The sequence below is a fragment of the Schistocerca serialis genome, chromosome 10 (genome assembly GCF_023864345.2).
Source record: "Schistocerca serialis cubense isolate TAMUIC-IGC-003099 chromosome 10, iqSchSeri2.2, whole genome shotgun sequence".
In the NCBI taxonomy this organism is placed as follows: Eukaryota; Metazoa; Arthropoda; class Insecta; order Orthoptera; family Acrididae; genus Schistocerca; species Schistocerca serialis.
Window position 1 is genome coordinate 9,714,919 of NC_064647.1, and position 20,782 is coordinate 9,735,700.

The 20,782-nt window shown below is 37.1% G+C and overlaps 1 protein-coding gene across 1 annotated transcript; it reads right to left on the reverse strand.

The window, feature by feature from the left end:
- Positions 1-11,727: 11,727 nt before the first annotated feature.
- On the reverse strand, positions 11,728-17,496 carry LOC126425191 (GATA zinc finger domain-containing protein 14-like). The gene is made up of 5 exons (XM_050088145.1): positions 16,951-17,496; positions 16,434-16,698; positions 15,478-15,863; positions 11,932-11,963; positions 11,728-11,770 (listed from the first exon to the last, which is right to left on the reverse strand). The coding sequence occupies exons 1-5, from the start codon at positions 17,494-17,496 to the stop codon at positions 11,728-11,730; spliced, it is 1,272 nt and encodes a 423-aa protein (XP_049944102.1).
- Positions 17,497-20,782: the final 3,286 nt, after the last annotated feature.

Sequence of the window (20,782 nt, forward strand, 5' to 3'; positions counted from 1 at the left end):
AAGAAGACCTACCCCTCCATCTCTCTATGATTTGAACCATTCCTGTGACACTATTTATAGATTCCGATGCTTCACTTCAGTTTTGCTGTATCCATCTGACCTTCTTATTGACGATGAAACACAGAAATTGCATCGCAATTAAATAGAAAAGGCACAATACCGACTTAAGTACAAGAAGACTGACTCTTCCTACTGTTTATGTTTTGAACCATACCTGTGACACTAGTTATAGATTCCGATGCTTCACTTCAGGTTTACTGTATCCCTTGGACCTTCTTATTGACGATGATACACAGAAATTGCATCGGAATTAAATACAAAAGGCACAATGCCGACTTAAGTACAAGAAGACTGACTCTTCTTACCGACTGTGTTTTGAACCATTCCAGTGACACTAGTTATAGACTCTGATGCTTCACTTCATGTTTACTGTGTCCATAGGACCTTCTTATTGAAGATGAAACACAGAAATTGCACCGGAATTAAATACAAATGGCACAATACAGACTTAAGTACAAGAATTCTGACTCTTCTTACTGTCTATGTTTTGAACCATCCCTGTGACACTAGTTATAGATTCCGGTGCTTCACTCCAGGTTTACTGTATCTCTTGGACCTTGTTACTGACGATGAAACACAGAAATTGCATAGGAATTAAACACAAAAGGCACAATGCCGACTTTAGTACAAGAAGACTGACTCTTCTTACTGACTATGCTTTGAACCATCGTTGTGACACTAGTTATAGACTCTGTTGCTTCACTTCAGATTTACTGTATCCCTATGACGTTCTTTTTGGCGATGAAACACAGAAATTGCGTCGGAATTAAATACAAATGGCACAATGCCGAATTAAAGACAAGAAGACTGACTCTTCTTACTGTCTATGTTTTGAACCATTCCTTTGACACTAGTAATAGATTCCGATGCTTCACTCTAGGTTTACTGTATCTCTTGGACCTTCTTATTGAGATGAAACACAGAAATTGCATCGGAATTAAATACAAAAGGTACAATGCCGACTTAAGTACAAGAAGACTGACTCTTCTTACTGACTATGTTTTGAACCATTCGTGTATCACTAGTCATAGCTTCCGATGCTTCACTTCAGGTTTACTGTATCCCACTGACCTTCTTATTGACGATGAAACACAGAAATTGCATCGGAATTAAATACAAAAGGCACAATGCCGACTTAAGTACAAGAAGACTGACTCTTCCTACAGACTATGTTTTGAACCATTCCTGTGACACTAGTTATAGATTCCGATGCTTCAGTTCAAGTTTACTGTATCCCTCTGACCTTCTTTTTGCTATGAAACACAGAAATTGCATCGGAATTAAATACAAAAGGCACAATGCCGGATTAAGTACAAGAAGACTGACTCTTCTTACTGTTTATGTTTTGAACCATTCATGTGACACGAGTTATAGATTCCGATGCTTCACTTCTGGTTTGCTGAATCCCTTGGACGTTCTTATTGACGATGAAACACAGAAATTGCATCGGAATTAAATACAAAAGGCACAATGCCGACCTAAGTACAAGAAGACTGGCTCTTCTTACTGACTATGCTTTGAACCATTCCAATGACAGTAGTTATAGATTCAGAGGCTTCACTTCAGGTTCACTGTATCCATTGGACCTTCTTATTGACGATGAAACACAGAAATTGCATCGGAATTAAATACAAGAGGCACAGTGCATACTTAAGTTCAAGAAGACTGACTCTGCTTACTGTCTATGTTTTGAACCATTTCTGTGATACTAGTTATAGATTTCGATGCTTCACTTCAGGTCTTCTGTATCCCTTGGATCTTCTTATTGACGATGAAACACAGAAATTGCATCGGAATTAAATACAAAAGGCACAATGCCGACTTAAGTACAAGAAGACTGACTCTTCTTACAGTCTATGTTTGGAACCATCCCTGTGACACTAGTTATAGATTCCGATGCTTCACTCCAGGTTTACTGTATCCCTTGGACCTTCTTATTGACGGTGAAACACAGAAATTGCATCGTAATTAAATACAAAAGGCATAATGCCGAATTAAGTACAAGAAGACTGACTCTTCTTACTGTCTATGTTTTGAACTATTCATATGACATTAGTTATAGATTCCGATGCTCCATTTCAGGTTTACTGTATCCCTTGGACCTTCCTATTGACGGTGAGACACAGAAATCGCATCGGAATTAAATAGAAAAAGCACAATGCCGACTTAAGTACAAGAAAACTGACTCTTCCTACTCTCTATGTTTTGAACCATTCCTGTGACACTAGTTTTTTATTCCGATGCTTCACTTGAGGTTTACTGTATCCCTCGGACCTTCATATGGACGATGAAACACAGAAATTGCATCGGAATGAAATACAAAAGGCACAATGGCGACTGAAGTACAAGAAGACTTACTCTTCCATCTCTCTATGATTTGAACCATTCCTGTGACACTAGTTATAGATTCCGATGCTTCACATCAGGTTTACTGTATCCCTTGGACCTTCTTATTGACGATGAAACACAGAAATTGCATGGGAATTAAATACAAAAAGCACAATGCCGGCTTAAGTACAAGAAGACTGACTCTTCTTACCGACTATGCTTTGAATCATTCCTGTGACACTAGTTATAGACTCTGAGGCGTCACTTCAGGTTTACTGTATCCTAGGACCTTCTTATTGAAGATGAAACACAGAAATTGCATCGGAATTAAATACAAAAGGCACAATGCCGACATCAGTACAAGAATACTGACTCTTCTTACTGTCTATGTTTTGAACCATTCCTGTGACACTAGTTATAGTTTCCGATGCTTCACTCCAGGTTTACTGTATCTCTTGGACCTTCTTATTGACGATGAAACACAGATATTGCATCGGAATTAAATACAAAAGGCACAATGCCGAATTAAGTACATTAAGACTGATTCTTCTTACTGTCTATATTTTGAACTATTCATATGTCACTAGTTATAGATTCCGATGCTTCATTTCAGGTTTACTGTATCCCTTAGACCTTCCTATTGACGATGAGACACAGAAATCGCATCGGAATTAAATGCAAAAGGCACAATGCCGACTTAAGTACAAGAAGACTGACTCTTCTTACCGAATATGTTTTGAACCATTCCTGTGACACTAGTTTTTTATTCCGATGCTTCACTTGAGGTTTACTGTATCCCTCGGACCTTCATATGGACGATGAAACACAGAAATTGCATCGAAATGAAATACAAAAGGCACAATGCCGACTTAAGTACAAGAAGACTTACTCTTCCATCTCTCAATGTTTTGAACCATTCCTGTGACACTAGTTATAGATTCCGATGCTTCACTTCAGTTTTACTGTATCCATCTGACCTTCTTATTGACGATGAAACACAGAAATTGCATCGCAATTAAATAGAAAAAGCACAATACCGATTTAAGTACAAGAGGACTGACTCTTCCTACTGTTAATGTTTAGAAAAATTCCTGTGACACTAGTTTTTTATTCCGATGCTTCACTTGAGGTTTACTGTATCCCTCGGACCTTCATATGGACGATGAAACACAGAAATTGCATCGGAATGAAATACAAAAAGCACAATGCCGACTTAAGTACAAGAAGTCTTACTCTTCCATCTCTCTATGATTTGAACCATTCCTGTGACACTAGTTATGGATTCCGATGCTTCACTTCAGGTTTACTGTATCCCTTGGACCTTCTTATTGACGATGAAACACAGAAATTGCATCGGAATTAAATACAAAAAGCACAATGCCGGCTTAAGTACAAGAAGACTGACTCTTCTTACCGACTATGCTTTGAACCATTCCTGTGACACTAGTTATAGACTCTGAGGCGTCACTTCAGGTTTACTGTATCCTAGGACCTTCTTATTGAAGATGAAACACAGATATTGCATCGGAATTAAATAGAAAAGGCACAAAGCCGACTTAAGTACAAGATTACTGACTCTTCTTACTGTCTATGTTTTGAACCATCCCTGTGACACTAGTTATAGTTTCCGATGCTTCACTCCAGGTTTACTGTGTCTCTTGGACCTTCTTATTGACGATGAAACACAGAAATTGCATCGGAATGAAATACAAAAGGCACAATGCCGACATAAGTACAAGACTAGTGACTCATCTTACTGACTTTGTTTTGAACTATTCATATGACAATAGTTATAGATTCCGATGCTTCATTTCACGTTGACTGTATCCCTTGGACCTTCCAATTGACGATGAGACACAGAAATCACATCGGAATTAAATAGAAAAAGGACAATGCCGACTTAAGTACAAGAAGACTGACTCTTCCTACTCTCTATGTTTTGAACCATTCCGGTGACACTAGTTATAGACTCTGATGCTTCACTTCATGTTTACTGTGTCCATAGGACCTTCTTATTGAAGATGAAACACAGAAATTGCACCGGAATTAAATACAAATGGCACAATACAGACTTAAGTACAAGAATTCTGACTCTTCTTACTGTCTATGTTTTGAACCATCCCTGTGACACTAGTTATAGATTCCGATGCTTCACTCCAGGTTTACTGTATCTCTTGGACCTTGTTACTGACGATGAAACACAGAAATTGCATAGGAATTAAACACAAAAGGCACAATGCCGACTTTAGTACAAGAAGACTGACTCTTCTTACTGACTATGCTTTGAACCATCGTTGTGACACTAGTTATAGACTCTGATGCTTCACTTCAGATTTACTGTATCCCTATGACGTTCTTTTTGGCGATGAAACACAGAAATTGCGTCGGAATTAAATACAAATGGCACAATGCCGAATTAAAGACAAGAAGACTAACTCTTCTTACTGTCTATGTTTTGAACCATTCCTTTGACACTAGTAATAGATTCCGATGCTTCACTCTAGGTTTACTGTATCTCTTGGACCTTCTTATTGAGATGAAACACAGAAATTGCATCGGAATTAAATACAAAAGGCACAATGCCGACTTAAGTACAAGAAGACTGACTCTTCTTACTGACTATGTTTTGAACCATTCCTGTATCACTAGTCATAGCTTCCGATGCTTCACTTCAGGTTTACTGTATCCCACTGACCTTCTTATTGACGATGAAACACAGAAATTGCATCGGAATTAAATACAAAAGGCACAATGCCGACTTAAGTACAAGAAGACTGACTCTTCCTACTGACTATGTTTTGAACCATTCCTGTGACACTAGTTATAGATTCCGATGCTTCAGTTCAAGTTTACTGTATCCCTCTGACCTTCTTTTTGCTACGAAACACAGAAATTGCATCGGAATTAAATACAAAAGGCACAATGCCGGATTAAGTACAAGAAGACTGACTCTTCTTACTGTTTATGTTTTGAACCATTCATGTGACACGAGTTATAGATTCCGATGCTTCACTTCTGGTTTGCTGAATCCCTTGGACGTTCTTATTGACGATGAAACACAGAAATTGCATCGGAATTAAATACAAAAGGCACAATGCCGACCTAAGTACAAGAAGACTGGCTCTTCTTACTGACTATGCTTTGAACCATTCCTGTGACAGTAGTTATAGATTCAGAGGCTTCACTTCAGGTTCACTGTATCCATTGGACCTTCTTATTGACGATGAAACACAGAAATTGCATCGGAATTAAATACAAGAGGCACAGTGCATACTTAAGTTCAAGAAGACTGACTCTGCTTACTGTCTATGTTTTGAACCATTTCTGTGATACTAGTTATAGATTTCGATGCTTCACTTCAGGTCTTCTGTATCCCTTGGACCTTCTTATTGACGATGAAACACAGAAATTGCATCGGAATTAAATACAAAAGGCACAATGCCGACTTAAGTACAAGAAGACTGACTCTTCTTACAGTCTATGTTTGGAACCATCCCTGTGACACTAGTTATAGATTCCGATGCTTCACTCCAGGTTTACTGTATCCCTTGGACCTTCTTATTGACGGTGAAACACAGAAATTGCATCGTAATTAAATACAAAAGGCATAATGCCGAATTAAGTACAAGAAGACTGACTCTTCTTACTGTCTATGTTTTGAACTATTCATATGACATTAGTTATAGATTCCGATGCTCCATTTCAGGTTTACTGTATCCCTTGGACCTTCCTATTGACGGTGAGACACAGAAATCGCATCGGAATTAAATAGAAAAAGCACAATGCCGACTTAAGTACAAGAAAACTGACTCTTCCTAACTCTCTATGTTTTGAACCATTCCTGTGACACTAGTTTTTTATTCCGATGCTTCACTTGAGGTTTACTGTATCCCTCGGACCTTCATATGGACGATGAAACACAGAAATTGCATCGGAATGAAATACAAAAGGCACAATGGCGACTGAAGTACAAGAAGACTTACTCTTCCATCTCTCTATGATTTGAACCATTCCTGTGACACTAGTTATAGATTCCGATGCTTCACATCAGGTTTACTGTATCCCTTGGACCTTCTTATTGACGATGAAACACAGAAATTGCATGGGAATTAAATACAAAAAGCACAATGCCGGCTTAAGTACAAGAAGACTGACTCTTCTTACCGACTATGCTTTGAATCATTCCTGTGACACTAGTTATAGACTCTGAGGCGTCACTTCAGGTTTACTGTATCCTAGGACCTTCTTATTGAGGATGAAACACAGAAATTGCATCGGAATTAAATACAAAAGGCACAATGCCGACATCAGTACAAGAATACTGACTCTTCTTACTGTCTATGTTTTGAACCATTCCTGTGACACTAGTTATAGTTTCCGATGCTTCACTCCAGGTTTACTGTATCTCTTGGACCTTCTTACTGACGATGAAACACAGATATTGCATCGGAATTAAATACAAAAGGCACAATGCCGAATTAAGTACATTAAGACTGATTCTTCTTACTGTCTATATTTTGAACTATTCATATGTCACTAGTTATAGATTCCGATGCTTCATTTCAGGTTTACTGTATCCCTTAGACCTTCCTATTGACGATGAGACACAGAAATCGCATCGGAATTAAATGCAAAAGGCACAATGCCGACTTAAGTACAAGAAGACTGACTCTTCTTACCGAATATGTTTTGAACCATTCCTGTGACACTAGTTTTTTATTCCGATGCTTCACTTGAGGTTTACTGTATCCCTCGGACGTTCTTATGGACGATGAAACACAGAAATTGCATCGGAATTAAATACAAAAGGCAAAATGCCGACTTAAGTACAGGAAGACTCACTCTTCCATCTCTCTATGTTTTGAACCATTCCTGTGACACTAGGTACAGATTCCGATGATTCACTTCAGATTTACTGTAACCATCTGACCTTCTTATTGACGATGAAACACAGAAAATGCATCGGAATTAAATAGAAAAGGCACAGTACCGACATAAGTACAAGAAGACTGACTCTTCCTACTGTTAATGTTTTGAACCATTCCTGTGACACTAGTTATGGATTCCGATGCTTCACTTCAGGTTTACTGTATCCCTTGGACCTTCTTATTGACGATGAAACACAGAAATTGCATCGGAATTAAATGCAAAAGGCACAATGCCGACTTAAGTACAAGAAGACTGACTCTTCTTACCGAATATGTTTTGAACCATTCCTGTGACACTAGTTATAGACTCTGATGCTTCACATCAGGTTTACTGTATCCCTAGGACCTTCTTATTGAAGATGAAAAACAGAAATTGAATCGGAATAAAATACAAGAGGCCCAATGCATACTTAAGTACAAGAAGACTGACTCTGCTTACTGTCTATGTTTTGAACCATTTCTGTGATACTAGTTATAGATTTCGATGCTTCACTTCAGGTTTTCTGTATCCCTTGGACCTTCTTATTGACGATGAAACACAGAAATTTCATCGGAATTTAATACATAAGGCACAACGCCCACTTAAGTACAAGAAGACTGACTCTTCTTACAGTCTATGTTTTGAACCATCCCTGTGACACTAGTTATAGATTCCGATGCTTCACTCCAGATTTACTGTATCCCTTGGACCTTCTTATTGACGATGAAACACAGAAATTGCATCGGAATTAAATACAAAAGGAATAATGACGAATTAAGTACAAGAAGACTGACTCTTCTTACTGTCTATGTTATGAACTATTCATATGACACTACTTATAGATTCCGATGCTTCATTTCAGGTTTACTGTATCCCTTTGACCTTCCTATTGACGGTGAGCCACAGAAATCGCATCGGAATTAAATAGAAAAAGCACAATGCCGACTTAAGTACAAGAAGACTGACTCTTCCTACTCTCTATGTTTTGAACCATTCCTGTGACACTAGTTTTTTATTCCGATGCTTCACTTGAGGTTTACTGTATCCCTCGGATCTTCATATGGACGATGAAACACAGAAATTGCATCGGAATGAAATACAAAAGGCACAATGCCGACTTAAGTACAAGAAGACTTACTCTTCCATCTCTCTATGTTTTGAACCATTCCTGTGACACTAGTTATAAATTCCGATGCTTCACTTCAGGTTTACTGTATCCCTCTGCCCTTCATATTGACTTTGAAACACAGAAAGTGCATCGGAATTAAATACAAAACGCACAATGCCGAATTAAGTATATTAAGACTGACTCTTCTTACTGTCTATGTTTTGAACTATTCATATGACACTAGTTATAGATTCCGATGCTTCATTTCAGGTTTACTGTATCCCTTGGACCTTCCTATTGACGATGAGACACAGAAATCGCATCGGAATTAAATGCAAAAGGCACAATGCCGACTTAAGTACAAGAAGACTGACTCTTCTTACCGAATATGTTTTAAACCATTATTGTGACACTAGTTTTTTATTCCGATGCTTCACTTGAGGTTTACTGTATCCCTCGGACGTTCTTATGGACGATGAAACACAGAAATTGCATCGGAATTAAATACAAAAGGCACAATGCCGACTTAAGTACAGGAAGACTCACTCTTCCATCTCTCTATGTTTTGAACCATTCCTGTGTCATTAGTTATAGATTCTGATGCTTCACTTCAGATTTACTGTAACCATCTGACCTTCTTACTGACGATGAAACACAGAAATTGCATCGGAATTAAATGGAAAAATCACAGTACCGACTTAAGTACAAGAAGACTGACTCTTCCTACTGTTTATGTTTTGAACTATTCCTGTGACACTAGTTGTGGATTCTGATGCTTCACTTCAGGTTTACTGTATCCCTTGGACCTTCTTATTGACGATGAAACACAGAAATTGCATCGGAATTAAATGCAAAAGGCACAATGCCGACTTAAGTACAAGAAGACTGACTCATCTTACCGAATGTGTTTTGAACCATTCCTGTGACACTAGTTATAGACTCTGATGCTTCACATCAGGTTTATTGTATCCCTAGGACCATCTTATTGAAGATGAAAAACAGAAATTGCATCGGAATTAAATACAAAAGGCACAATGCCGAATTAAGTACAAGAAGACCGACTCTTCTTACTGTCTATGCTTTGAACTATTCCTTTGACACTAGTTATAGATTCTGTAACAAATAAAAAATATAAAATAAAATAATAATAAAATATAGTAATAATTTGTAATAATAATAATTGTTATTTGTTTGGATAAGTAATTGAGGGATTAAAATTTTACGCCGTGAATTAATCGAGCTTCGCACGTCCGAAGATGTACGGAACGTAGCCAGGGCTCATTATGTATTTTTTTTTGTAGACAGAGTCTGATATCTGACCTCAGCATCAATCATGAAAATGGAGTGACTAAAACTACTAAAACAAAGAAAAGCATACGATTAAATAAGCATATATTCATTTCAACATATACATTACGATATAAATTACACTTACGTAAAATTCTAGATAAATAATGGAAGATCATTCACAAATGAGAGCGACTTATTAATTCTGCGCCTCTTTTCTGCTAATAAATATCAATATGGCTAACTGTGGAGCCGCACAAAATATTAAGTCCTTCTAGGACAACGAATGACATGAGAGTGTTGATGCCTACTGGCTGTGACAAGAGAGCGGTGTTAATTGCTTTATTTTGCATTCTCTTGTCTTAAAAAATCGATACATATAATCTAAGTTAACTAAATTAAATATTGTCTGTGCTCGAGTGCAAATGGTTCCTTAAACTGCCCCCCAAATTGCGAGAGCAAAGGTGTACCACCTGCAGCTGAGCAATTTGTTGACGTATTTTCTTTATTTGTCATGTCATGAATCATAAGTTATTACGTATCTTGTTTCACAGATTCAACATACTTAAAATATCATAAAATGTCATACATCCACAAAAATACATAAATAATATTTACATACAAGATCAATGAAAGTGAAAAGAAAAATAAAAATATTCGCTTTCGAGCAGTATTGAACTCGGGAACTTCAGTTATCAGAAGCCAGCGATGTGACACAGTGCTATCACTGCTTCCCTGCATACAGTTCTCAATTTTATGTAACAGTTCTACACAGACAATAACGAATTTCATAGTTCGTATTCACTTGTGCTGTTGCTTTGTAAAAATTTTGTTGGGCATATAGTCCGTTGTTCTCTTTCACTTCAAAATGTTATTACACATGTTCATTCAATAAATAAAATTAATTAATGGTTTTGTGTATATTCAGAGATATGTGAACATATTCTCTTTAGAATGTCACTTGTTAGTAAAGGTTTATACTGTGCTAAACTCTTTGCACTTTAAAATAATTGTCACGTGTCACACGTTTTGTTTACATTAAGACGAAAGTTCTTGTAGAAACAAGTTGGAGATCAAGAATCTCGCAACGAAGCGTGCTTTGGAAGACATAGTTAAAATGAGGTTTCGTCTTGGTAGGAATTAATGGTGTCAGTGGTTCCATACTGTCCAGTGCGTGTTACATCTACTCAATAACCTCCATATTTCGTCTTCCAAAAAGCTTATGTCGTCTCCTGGATATTGTGTCGTCGTTTCGCCGAAAAGTGTGCCGTGGTTTTGCTACTCACGTCACCTATAGTGTCCCATCATGAGCGCAGTGAACCGTTTTTTTTTAATATTTGCACACAACTTATTCATACATTGTTCGTTGCAAAACAAAATGTTCGTTCACAACAGAGAGCACAAAACATAACAAATATCACTTCACTTTGAGTACAGTTTTCTGTTACATATTTACATAGATATAAAAATTTTCTGTGAAACATGTATCTATACATTTACACTACATTGTTTCGTAATACATATACATATTTTATATTTTTCAGTTGCATTAAACTAGATATTTACAAATATATATGGGTCAGACATAAAAAAAAATTATCTAATAGGTTCAGTGTATTGTGATACATTCAGAAAATCCATTTTCTTTTATAGGTCTCTCCCCTTTTTAATAAAGTTTTCCTTTTAAGTATATTATCCTTTACATCAGTACTACACAATAAGTGTTCTTCCTCATTAAATGTTTCCTGCAACATAAACTTTCATAATAGGTTAGAAAACATCCTTGAGATGATCTGTCCTGAAAAGTCATGATTACAATAAGACATGACACGTCACATCCACAATCAATTCCAAATTAGCACATGCACAAAGTATCATTTACAAATAAAATAAAGTATATAGCCTTGCTCAATTAATTTCATTTGTCATTTCCTGTAGAGTTTTTTTTTTTTTTTGTGCATGTTGTGTTCATGTGGATTGTGGTGTGAGTGTGAATAGAAAATCAAGTGTCTATCATGCCAATTAATATATCAGGTTCAGAGCAGCAATTGTCTCCGGTCATTTAGTCTGTCAGCTTGTCTGCAAGGTATTAACAAATATAATCAGTAACTGTGCTTTGCATGAAAATTGTTAGTTCTTCCTGTGTCTTATCTTCTTGCTGCTGCTGTAAAATGTAGATACTTAAGATTATAGCTTATATCTTCTTCTTCTTCCAGCTTGAAGTACCAGATGTGACTTACCTTGTTTTTGTATCAGCATACTCTGCTAAGGGCTAAAAGTTTTCAAATCTTTGTGAGGGTACAAACCTAAAATTCTCTTATTCTTGGGGTTTTGTAACAGATATGCTCCAGGATGTGGTATATCAATGATTGTGTAAGGACCTTCATATAGTGAACGCCACTTAACATTGCGTTTTAGAGGTAATGACGATTTGTAGTGGGTCTTAAGTAAAACTTGCATGCCTATTGTAAAGTTTTGCCTTCTTTTCAGATTAGCACCATAGTTCTTATTTCTAATGTCAGCTTGTTCAGTAATTGCAATGAGTACTTCCCTTACCTTTTCCTCGTGTGAAGGTTTGGTGTCAGAAAATTTTGGTAGTGGGTTGCTCCATTCATTAGTTTCCTTTGTGTCAAACATGATTTCTCTGGGAGTGTAGGGTGTGTTGTATATATTCAAATTGTTGTGTATTTCCTCAAAAAGTGCTAGGTAATGTATCCAGTTTGTGTGCTGTGTTGAGGTATAAGTTCTCATGAATCTATTTAATTCTCTACAAATTCTCTCACAAGGGTTGGCTGATGCATGAAACTTTGAAATAAAGATGCTCTTAATGTTATTGTCCTTTAGAAATTTTCTCCAGGTGAATCCTGCATAATACTTGGCATTATCTGATAGAATGGCTTTAGGTTTTCCACAGTATGGCATGTAATCATTTGTGAATCTTCTGATGATGGTGTTTGCTGTGGGTGACTTAATGGCAAAAAGTTTGATGTGCTTAGAAAATATGTCATAAAATGCTAGAATGTATTTGCAACCTCCGATGCTAGTTGGATGAGGTCCGCTAACATCTGTACAAAGTATCTCTCTAGGTCCAGTAGGTAAGATAGAGTGCAAATCTGTTTTGGTGGATTGATTTTGTGGCTTGGATTTTTGACATATGAGACATTTTCTGATAACATCATGTATTTTTCTTCTCATGTTTGGAAAATAGCAATATGTATGTAACTTGTTTAGACATTTCTTTGTTCCGTAGTGTCCCCAAACTGTGTGAGTGTGTGCAACGAGATTGTGTACAGAATCTTGTGGTATGCAAACGCACCAGTTAGTAGCATTTGTGTGTCTTTTGTAGAAAAGTATGTTGTTGTGTAACATGTATCTGTCTTGTAAAGTGTCATTGTGTTGTTGTACTATGATTTGTTTTATTTTGTACCAGTGTGGATCTGAATCTTGTAGTGTTGCCATGTTCTTGCATAGGTCTATGTAGTATTGTGTAAACTGTTTGTCTTGCATGAGTAGTATTCTGTAATCGTGTGTGTTCTCAAAGTCTGTATTGTTATGATGTAATCCTTGCGGTAGTCTTGAAAGTGTGTCAGCTATTATGTTGTCTTTTCCCTTGATGTGCTTGATTTCAAAAGAGTAATTCTGTAATGCAAGTGCCCATCGTGTAAGTCTAGGATGAATGAGTTTACATGACAAAAGGAATGTAAGTGCTTGATGGTCAGTGTATATAATGGTGTGTCTTCCATACAGATAATAATTAAACTTTTTAAATGCCCATATAATAGATAATGTTTCCAATTCTGTGGTGGAGTAAGATCTTTCACATTCTGTTAAAGTACGACTGGCAAAACCAATGATCTTAATATGTTCTGAAGTTTCTGTATTAACAAGTTGAAATAAACAACATCCCAAACCAATGTTTGATGCATCACAAGCAATACAAAAGTTCAAATTGAAGTCTGGATGTTCCAGCATGTTAGAATTTACTAAGGCTTCTTTGATTTTAGTAAAGTCATTTTCACAGTCTTGGTTCCAAATCCATACCTGGTTCTTCTTTAATAAGTTTAGTAAGTATCTGCTATTGAGTAACTGTTTAGGTATGAATCGTCTGAAAAATGAGCATAGACCGAGAAATGATTTTAACTGTTTCTTATTAGTGGGACTGGGGAAATGTCTGATAGCATCTAATTTTGAAGGGTCAGGTTTAATGCCTTGTGTGTTGATGATGTGTCCTAGGTATTTGATCTCACAACAAGCAAATCTAGATTTACAAATATTGGCAGTGATACCAGCTTGTGTGAATCTGCATAGTAAAGTGTTCAGGGTATCAGTGTGATCCTTCCAGGTTTTTGAGGCAATCAGTATGTCATCTACATAGTGTGTAACAGTCTCTAGTAAATCATCACCGAGTACAGAGTTTAGTGCAGTAATGAATACTCCTGAGCTTACATTTAGGCCAAATGGTAATACACAAAATTGATAAGTTCTGCCAACAAACATAAAGGCTGTATATTTTCTGGATTCTTTGCTTATTGGCACCTGCCAAAACGAATTTTTAAGGTCTATTGTAGAGAAATATTTTGCATCCAAGAACTTCTGAAGTTGTTCGTCAAGATTTTCTGGTTGTGTCCTCACAGGTAAGATAATTTGGTTGATATCTCTTGCATCTAATACTAACCTTATACTTCCATTGTGTCTTTTCACTACATGCAAAGGGCTACAATATGGAGATGTTGATGGTTCTATAATATTCCATGTAATCATTTTCTTTAGTTCTTCCCAAACTGCAGGTCGCAGAGCTAGAGGTACATTGTATGACTTGTGGTAATAGATTTGGTGAGGCTTGACTTCAATCGTATACATATATGTGTTGATCCTACCTGGCTTACTAGTGAAAACATCCTTATTCTTAAGTAAAATATGTTTAAGCTGGGATCTCTCCTCTTCATTAATAGCATCACATTCTGATAACTTAGAATTAATTTGTGTAAGTACATCATTCACTACCTCACCGTGTGATACAGGTTGCTGTGTGGAATCTATGTCAGTCTCACGTATAATCTGTATCTTGTAGCCAGAACAGTGCTTGTTATGGTCTACTAGTCGAGTGTCCAAGTTCAAAACTATGTCTCTGCCTTCATACTTAAAATAACAAATGCCTTTGGAGAAGTCTATAGTACAGTCCTTCTCGCAAAGAAAATCAATACCCAATATACAATTGGCAGCAAGGTTTTGGACAACTAGGAAAGGCCATTGTGCGATTCCATTTCCCATATTAACAGTCACAAATACCTGCTTATTAACTCTACTTTACATATTACCTAATGCAGTTAATATTAAACAGTTCTGAACTGGGAACTCTGGTATCTTAGAAGTTTTCTTCATCATAGTATAAAAATTGTGAGAAATCACACTGACAGCAGCTCCTGTATCAATAATTATGTTAGTAGGTATACCTCCTACAATGCCTGAGGTGGAAGACAGTACAAATCTTTTCTTTACATTGTGACATTGTGTGTTGTCATTTATCAGATCATCAGCTAAATTTCCACTTTCATTATATCTTAAGAATAGTGTAGGCAACTCTTGTTGTGTAAATGTTAATTTTTCTTGTTTCACAGTTTCACTAGCAAGTGTGTATTCAAACATAGTTTCTAAATTGAAGTTGCCCCCCAAATGTTCCTCAGTCACGACCTGGGGCTCAGTAATGACTGGTTCTAGTTTACCTGGTTTGTCTGGTCATTGGTAAGTGTAGTTGTAGTTTCATTAGCTACCTCAATAATATTTACATTTGGATATTGTCTTTGCCAATCACCTGTCTGTTTTCGGTTGGCTGAAGTCACTTGTTGGTTTGTGTTGCTTGTTTGCGCAAAATTCCCTTGTGGCATCTGAATATGATTTTGTGGTGGCGGTTGCGGTGTTTGCCACTGTCTCACATCATACTGGTTGTCGTTCTGATTAAAGTGCGGTGTAAGTGTTCCATTTCTTGTGTAATCTGTGTTGTTGTTTCTTTGCCAGTGTTTGTGTTTTGCTTTGTGTCCGTTGTTGTTTCCATTATTGCTTCTTGAATTAAAATTGTTGTTTCTTCGTTTTTTGTACGGGTTATCTCCCTGTGCATAGTTGTAGTTGTTGTTTGTGTGCAGCTGTGAGTTGTGGTGACTGTTTTGCATGTTTACTGTGTGTTGTGAATTTTGCTGTGTGTTTGGTAATGTAGCAATGTAGACATGTTGATTCCTACTGCATGAGTTGTGTGTTGGTTCTTGTTCCTCATATAGTAAATCAACAGCATCTAACTTTTCCAAAAAATATTCAGGATCGTCGTCCGGTAAGTACAGTAATTTCTCTTTAATATTAAAAGGAAGTCTTGCTTTCAGTGATCGGATCACATCTTTTGGTTTCACTGGTTCATTAAGGAAGTGTGTCATGTTTAGGTACTTCTCGAAATATCTGCGCAGGTTGCCGTTTTTAGGATTGAAGTGTTCGGGTTCAGTGACTTGTTTGCGGATGCGTTCCTGCACAGTGGGTGACCAAAACTTATTCAAGAAGGCGCGTTCAAACAGCTCGTATGTTACACATCTGTCGCTTTCATGGTAAGCTCAGACAGCAGCGTCCCCTTGAATGTAATCCACAACGTACGCAATGCGTTTGTGGTCGCTCCACGAACGTGGGAATGCGTTCCTAAAAGCTTTTAAGAAGATGACAGGGTGTACAGCGTTTTTGCCTGGTATAAAAGGTTGGAATTTACGGTGCTTGAATAGACTTTCTTCTTCTTTGTTACGTGTTCGTCTGTTTCTTTCCGTGTAATCATTGAATTCTTCCCTGTGTGTACATGGTTCTTCATCAGAATGATAATTGTATTGTATTTCAGGTGATGGGTATCTGTTGCTATGCGTGTCAGTGTATTGTGTATTTGAGTGTTGAAATTCGTGTGAGTACATGTGTTCATTCCCGAATCGAGATTTTCTTCTGTGTGTGTAAAAATGTGTAGTGGGTGTACTATTGGGTTGTACCTGACATTGAGTTGTCTTTGTTTGCATATCGTCATCGATTACTTGCCTATTGTTGTTCATGTATTCCACTACAGAATCGTGCACAATATGTGGCAATTTGTTTTGTATACATTCTTCAAAAATTTCGTCTTTGTGTGCCGTCCATTCTTTAAATTGTGAATTAATGCGAGACAAATGGGGTTCAGCCTCTATCTGTATTGTTGTGTGAATCTGTTTGTGAATGTCAGCTACGTTTGTTTCTATTGTATTCACCTTTAAATTAATTTCGTCACATGCGTGCGTGTTTGATTCTAGTTTGCAATTAATAGTTTCACAGGTTTTTGTCAAGTCATGGATGTGATTGGCATTGTCGCTTTGTCGTAACTCTAAATTTTCGAATTTTTCCGTAAGATCGTCGACCTGTTTGGAAAGACGTGTATTAATTTCATCTACCTTTTGAGTCAGTGTGGCGAAGTCTGATTTTATGTCATTCCTGAAGGCTGCATTGTCTGTCATTAATTGTGAGAATTTTTCGTCATTATCTTGCTTAATATTGGATATGCCTTCCAAAATTGAATTCAGTATAGCGCCAAAATTTTGATTGCAAAATGAGCTTGCCCCCGCCGCGTCATTAGACGTGACGTGGTCTCTCAGGTTTGGTTCTGAATTGCTCCTCTCGGCGTTTATTTGTGTCTGTAGCGGATTATTTTGATGTGTTTGCGTGTCTGTATTAATTTCTGTGTCTGAATGTGTCTGTGTATCCATGTTTGCATTACTTGATTGTTGTTCCATTGTGTACTGGTGTCGAGTTTTTACCATATCGTGAGTAAATTGTGTGCAAGAAAAAAAATTGTTTAAGCGCGTAGTGTGAAAATGTACTGCCTATGTGTGTGTTTAAATGACTGAGAATGATTGAGAGATGACTTTAAAGATGGAAAGTAGCATACGTGTTAATGGTGACTAGCCATGTTGCTTGAATCTTGTACAATGTCGGCCATATTGTGCAATGTAACTTGCGTATTGTTGGATCGGAATGTAATCGTCTGAATAATGAGATTTCGCGGAATTTGGAAAAAATTACTGAATGGAAACTGAATATTGAATTTAATGCTGAGAAAAATAATTTTGAATGAAAAATGTGCTTGGAATCAATTGTGGATGCGCAAGTGATGCGTCTTACCGTACATGTCGTCTTGATGCGAAGATTGCATTTCCAGTCCAAATTGTCTCCAGATTTTATTCGTTTTCTTCAATATTCTCGTCACCGGTCAGGATGTACATGAAAAAGAACAATTAGTTCTAGTACAGATACAATAATGAGTCCTGGCACATAGTCGCCAGTGTAACAAATAAAAAATATAAAATAAAATAATAATAAAATATAGTAATAATTTGTAATAATAATAATTGTTATTTGTTTGGATAAGTAATTGAGGGATTAAAATTTTACGCCGTGAATTAATCGAGCTTCGCACGTCCGAAGATGTACGGAACGTAGCCAGGGCTCATTATGTATTTTTTTTTGTAGACAGAGTCTGATATCTGACCTCAGCATCAATCATGAAAATGGAGTGACTAAAACTACTAAAACAAAGAAAAGCATACGATTAAAAAAACATATATTCATTTCAACATATACATTATGATATAAATTACACTTACGTAAAATTCTAGATAAATAATGGCAGATCATTCACAAATGAGAGCGACTTATTAATTCTGCGCCTCTTTTCTGCTAATAAATATCAATATGGCTAACTGTGGAGCCGCACAAAATATTAAGTCCTTCTAGGACAACGAATGACATGAGAGTGTTGATGCCTACTGGCTGTGACAAGAGAGCGGTGTTAATTGCTTTATTTTGCATTCTCTTGTCTTAAAAAATCGATACATATAATCTAAGTTAACTAAATTAAATATTGTCTGTGCTCGAGTGCAAATGGTTCCTTAAAATTCCGATGCTTCACCCTAGGTTTACTGTATCCCTTGGACCTTCTTATTGACGATGAAACACAGAAATTGCATCGGAATTAAATAAAAAAGAACAATGTCGACTTAAGTACAAGAAGACTGACTCATCTTACTGTCTATGATTTGAACCTTTCCTGTGACACTAGTTACAGATTCCGATGCTTCACTCCAGGTTTACTGTATCCCATGGACCTTCTAATTGACGATGAAACACAGAAATTCCATCGGAATTAAATAGAAAAGGCACAATGCCGACTCAAGTACAAGAAGACTGACTCTTCCTACTGTCTATGTTTTGAACCAATCCTGTAACACTTGTTACAGATTCCGATGCTTCACTTGAGGTTTACTGTATCCCTCTTCCCTTCTTATTGACGATGATACACAGAAATTGCAACGGAATTAAATAGAAATGGCACAATGCCGACTTCAGTACAAGAAGACTGACTCTCCTTCTGTCTATGTTTTGAACCATTCCTGTGACACTAGTTATAGATTTAGATGCTTCACTTCTGGTTTACTGTATCCCTTGAACCTTCATATTGACGTTGAATCACTGAAACTGCATCGGAATTAAATACAATAGGCACAATGCCGACTTAAGTACAAGAAGCCTGACTCTTCTTACTGACTATGCCCTGAACAACTCCTGTGACACTAGTTACAGATTCCGATGCTTCACTCCAGGTTTACTGAATCCCTTGGACGTTCTTATTCACGATGAAACACAGAAATTGCATCGGAATTAAATACAAAAGGCACAATGCCGACCTAAGTACAAGAAGAATGGCTCTTCTTACTGACTATGCTTTGAACCATTCCTGTGACACTAGTTATAGATTCCGAGGCTTCACTTCAGGTTCACTGTATCCCTTGGACCTTCTTATTGACGATGAAACACACAAATTGCATCGGAATTAAATACAAAAGGCACAATGCCGACTTAAGTACAAGAAGACTGACTCTTCTTACTGACTATGTTTTGAACCACTCCTGCGACACTAGTTACAGATTCCGATGCTTCACTCCAGGTTTACTGAATCCCTTACACGTTCTTATTGACGATGAAACACAGAAATTGCATCGGAATTAAATACAAAAGGCACAATGCCGACTTAAGAACAAGAAGACTGACTCTTCTTACTGACTATGTTTTGAACCATTCCTGTGACACTAGTTGTAGATTCCGATGCTTCACTTCAGGTTTACTGTATCCCACTGACCTTCTTATTGACGATGAAACACAGAGATTGCATCGGAATTAAATACAAAAGGCACAATGCCGACTTAAGTACAAGAAGACTGACTCTTCTTACTGTCTATGTTTTGAACCATTCATGTGACACGAGTTATAGATTCCGATGCTTCACTCCAGGTTTACTGTATCCCGTGGACCTTCTTATTGACGATGAAACACAGAAATTGCATCGGAATTAAATACAAAAGGCACAATGGCGACATACGTACAAGAAGACTGACTCTTCTTACTGACTATGATTTGAACCACTCCTGTGACACTAGTTACAGATTCCGATGCTTCACTCCAGGTTTACTAAATCCCTTGGACGTTCTTATTGACTATGAAACACAGAAATTGCATCGGAATTAAAAGCAAAAGGCACAATGCTGACTTAAGTACAAGAAGACTGGCTCTTCTTACTGACTATCTTTTGAACCATTCCTGTGACACTAGTTATAGATTCCGAGGTTTCACTTCAGGTTCACTGTATCCCTTGGACCTTCTTGTTGACGATGAAACACAGAAATTGCTTCGGAATTAAATAGAAAAAGCACAATGCCGACTTTAGTACAACAAGACTGACTCTTACTACTCTCTATGTTTTGAACCATTCCTGTGACACTAGTTTTTTTTTCCGATGCTTCACTTGAGGTTTACTGTATACCTCGGATCTTCATATGGACGATGAAACACAGAAATTGCATCGGAATGAAATACAAAAGGCACAATGCCGACTTAAGTACAAGAAGACTTACTCTTCCATCTCTCTATGTTTTGAACCATTCCTGTGACACTAGTTATAAATTCCGATGCTTCACTTCAGGTTTACTGTATCCCTCTGCCCTTCATATTGACGTTGAAACACAGAAATTGCATCGGAATTAAATACAAAAG

What these genes read in the sequence shown, in the direction of transcription:
- LOC126425191 (XM_050088145.1), bottom strand. Translation starts at nt 17,496, where the DNA reads ATGGTAAAAACTCGACACCAGTACACAATGGAACAACAATCAAGTAAT. An exon ending in AGAAAGTCTATTCAAGCACC is followed by an intron (nt 15,864 to 16,433) that starts GTAAATTCCAAC and finishes CACAACACACAG; the next exon opens with TAAACATGCAAAACAGTCAC. An exon ending in GGCAAAGACAATATCCAAAT is followed by an intron (nt 11,964 to 15,477) that starts GTAAATATTATT and finishes GAAAACTTTTAG; the next exon opens with CCCTTAGCAGAGTATGCTGA.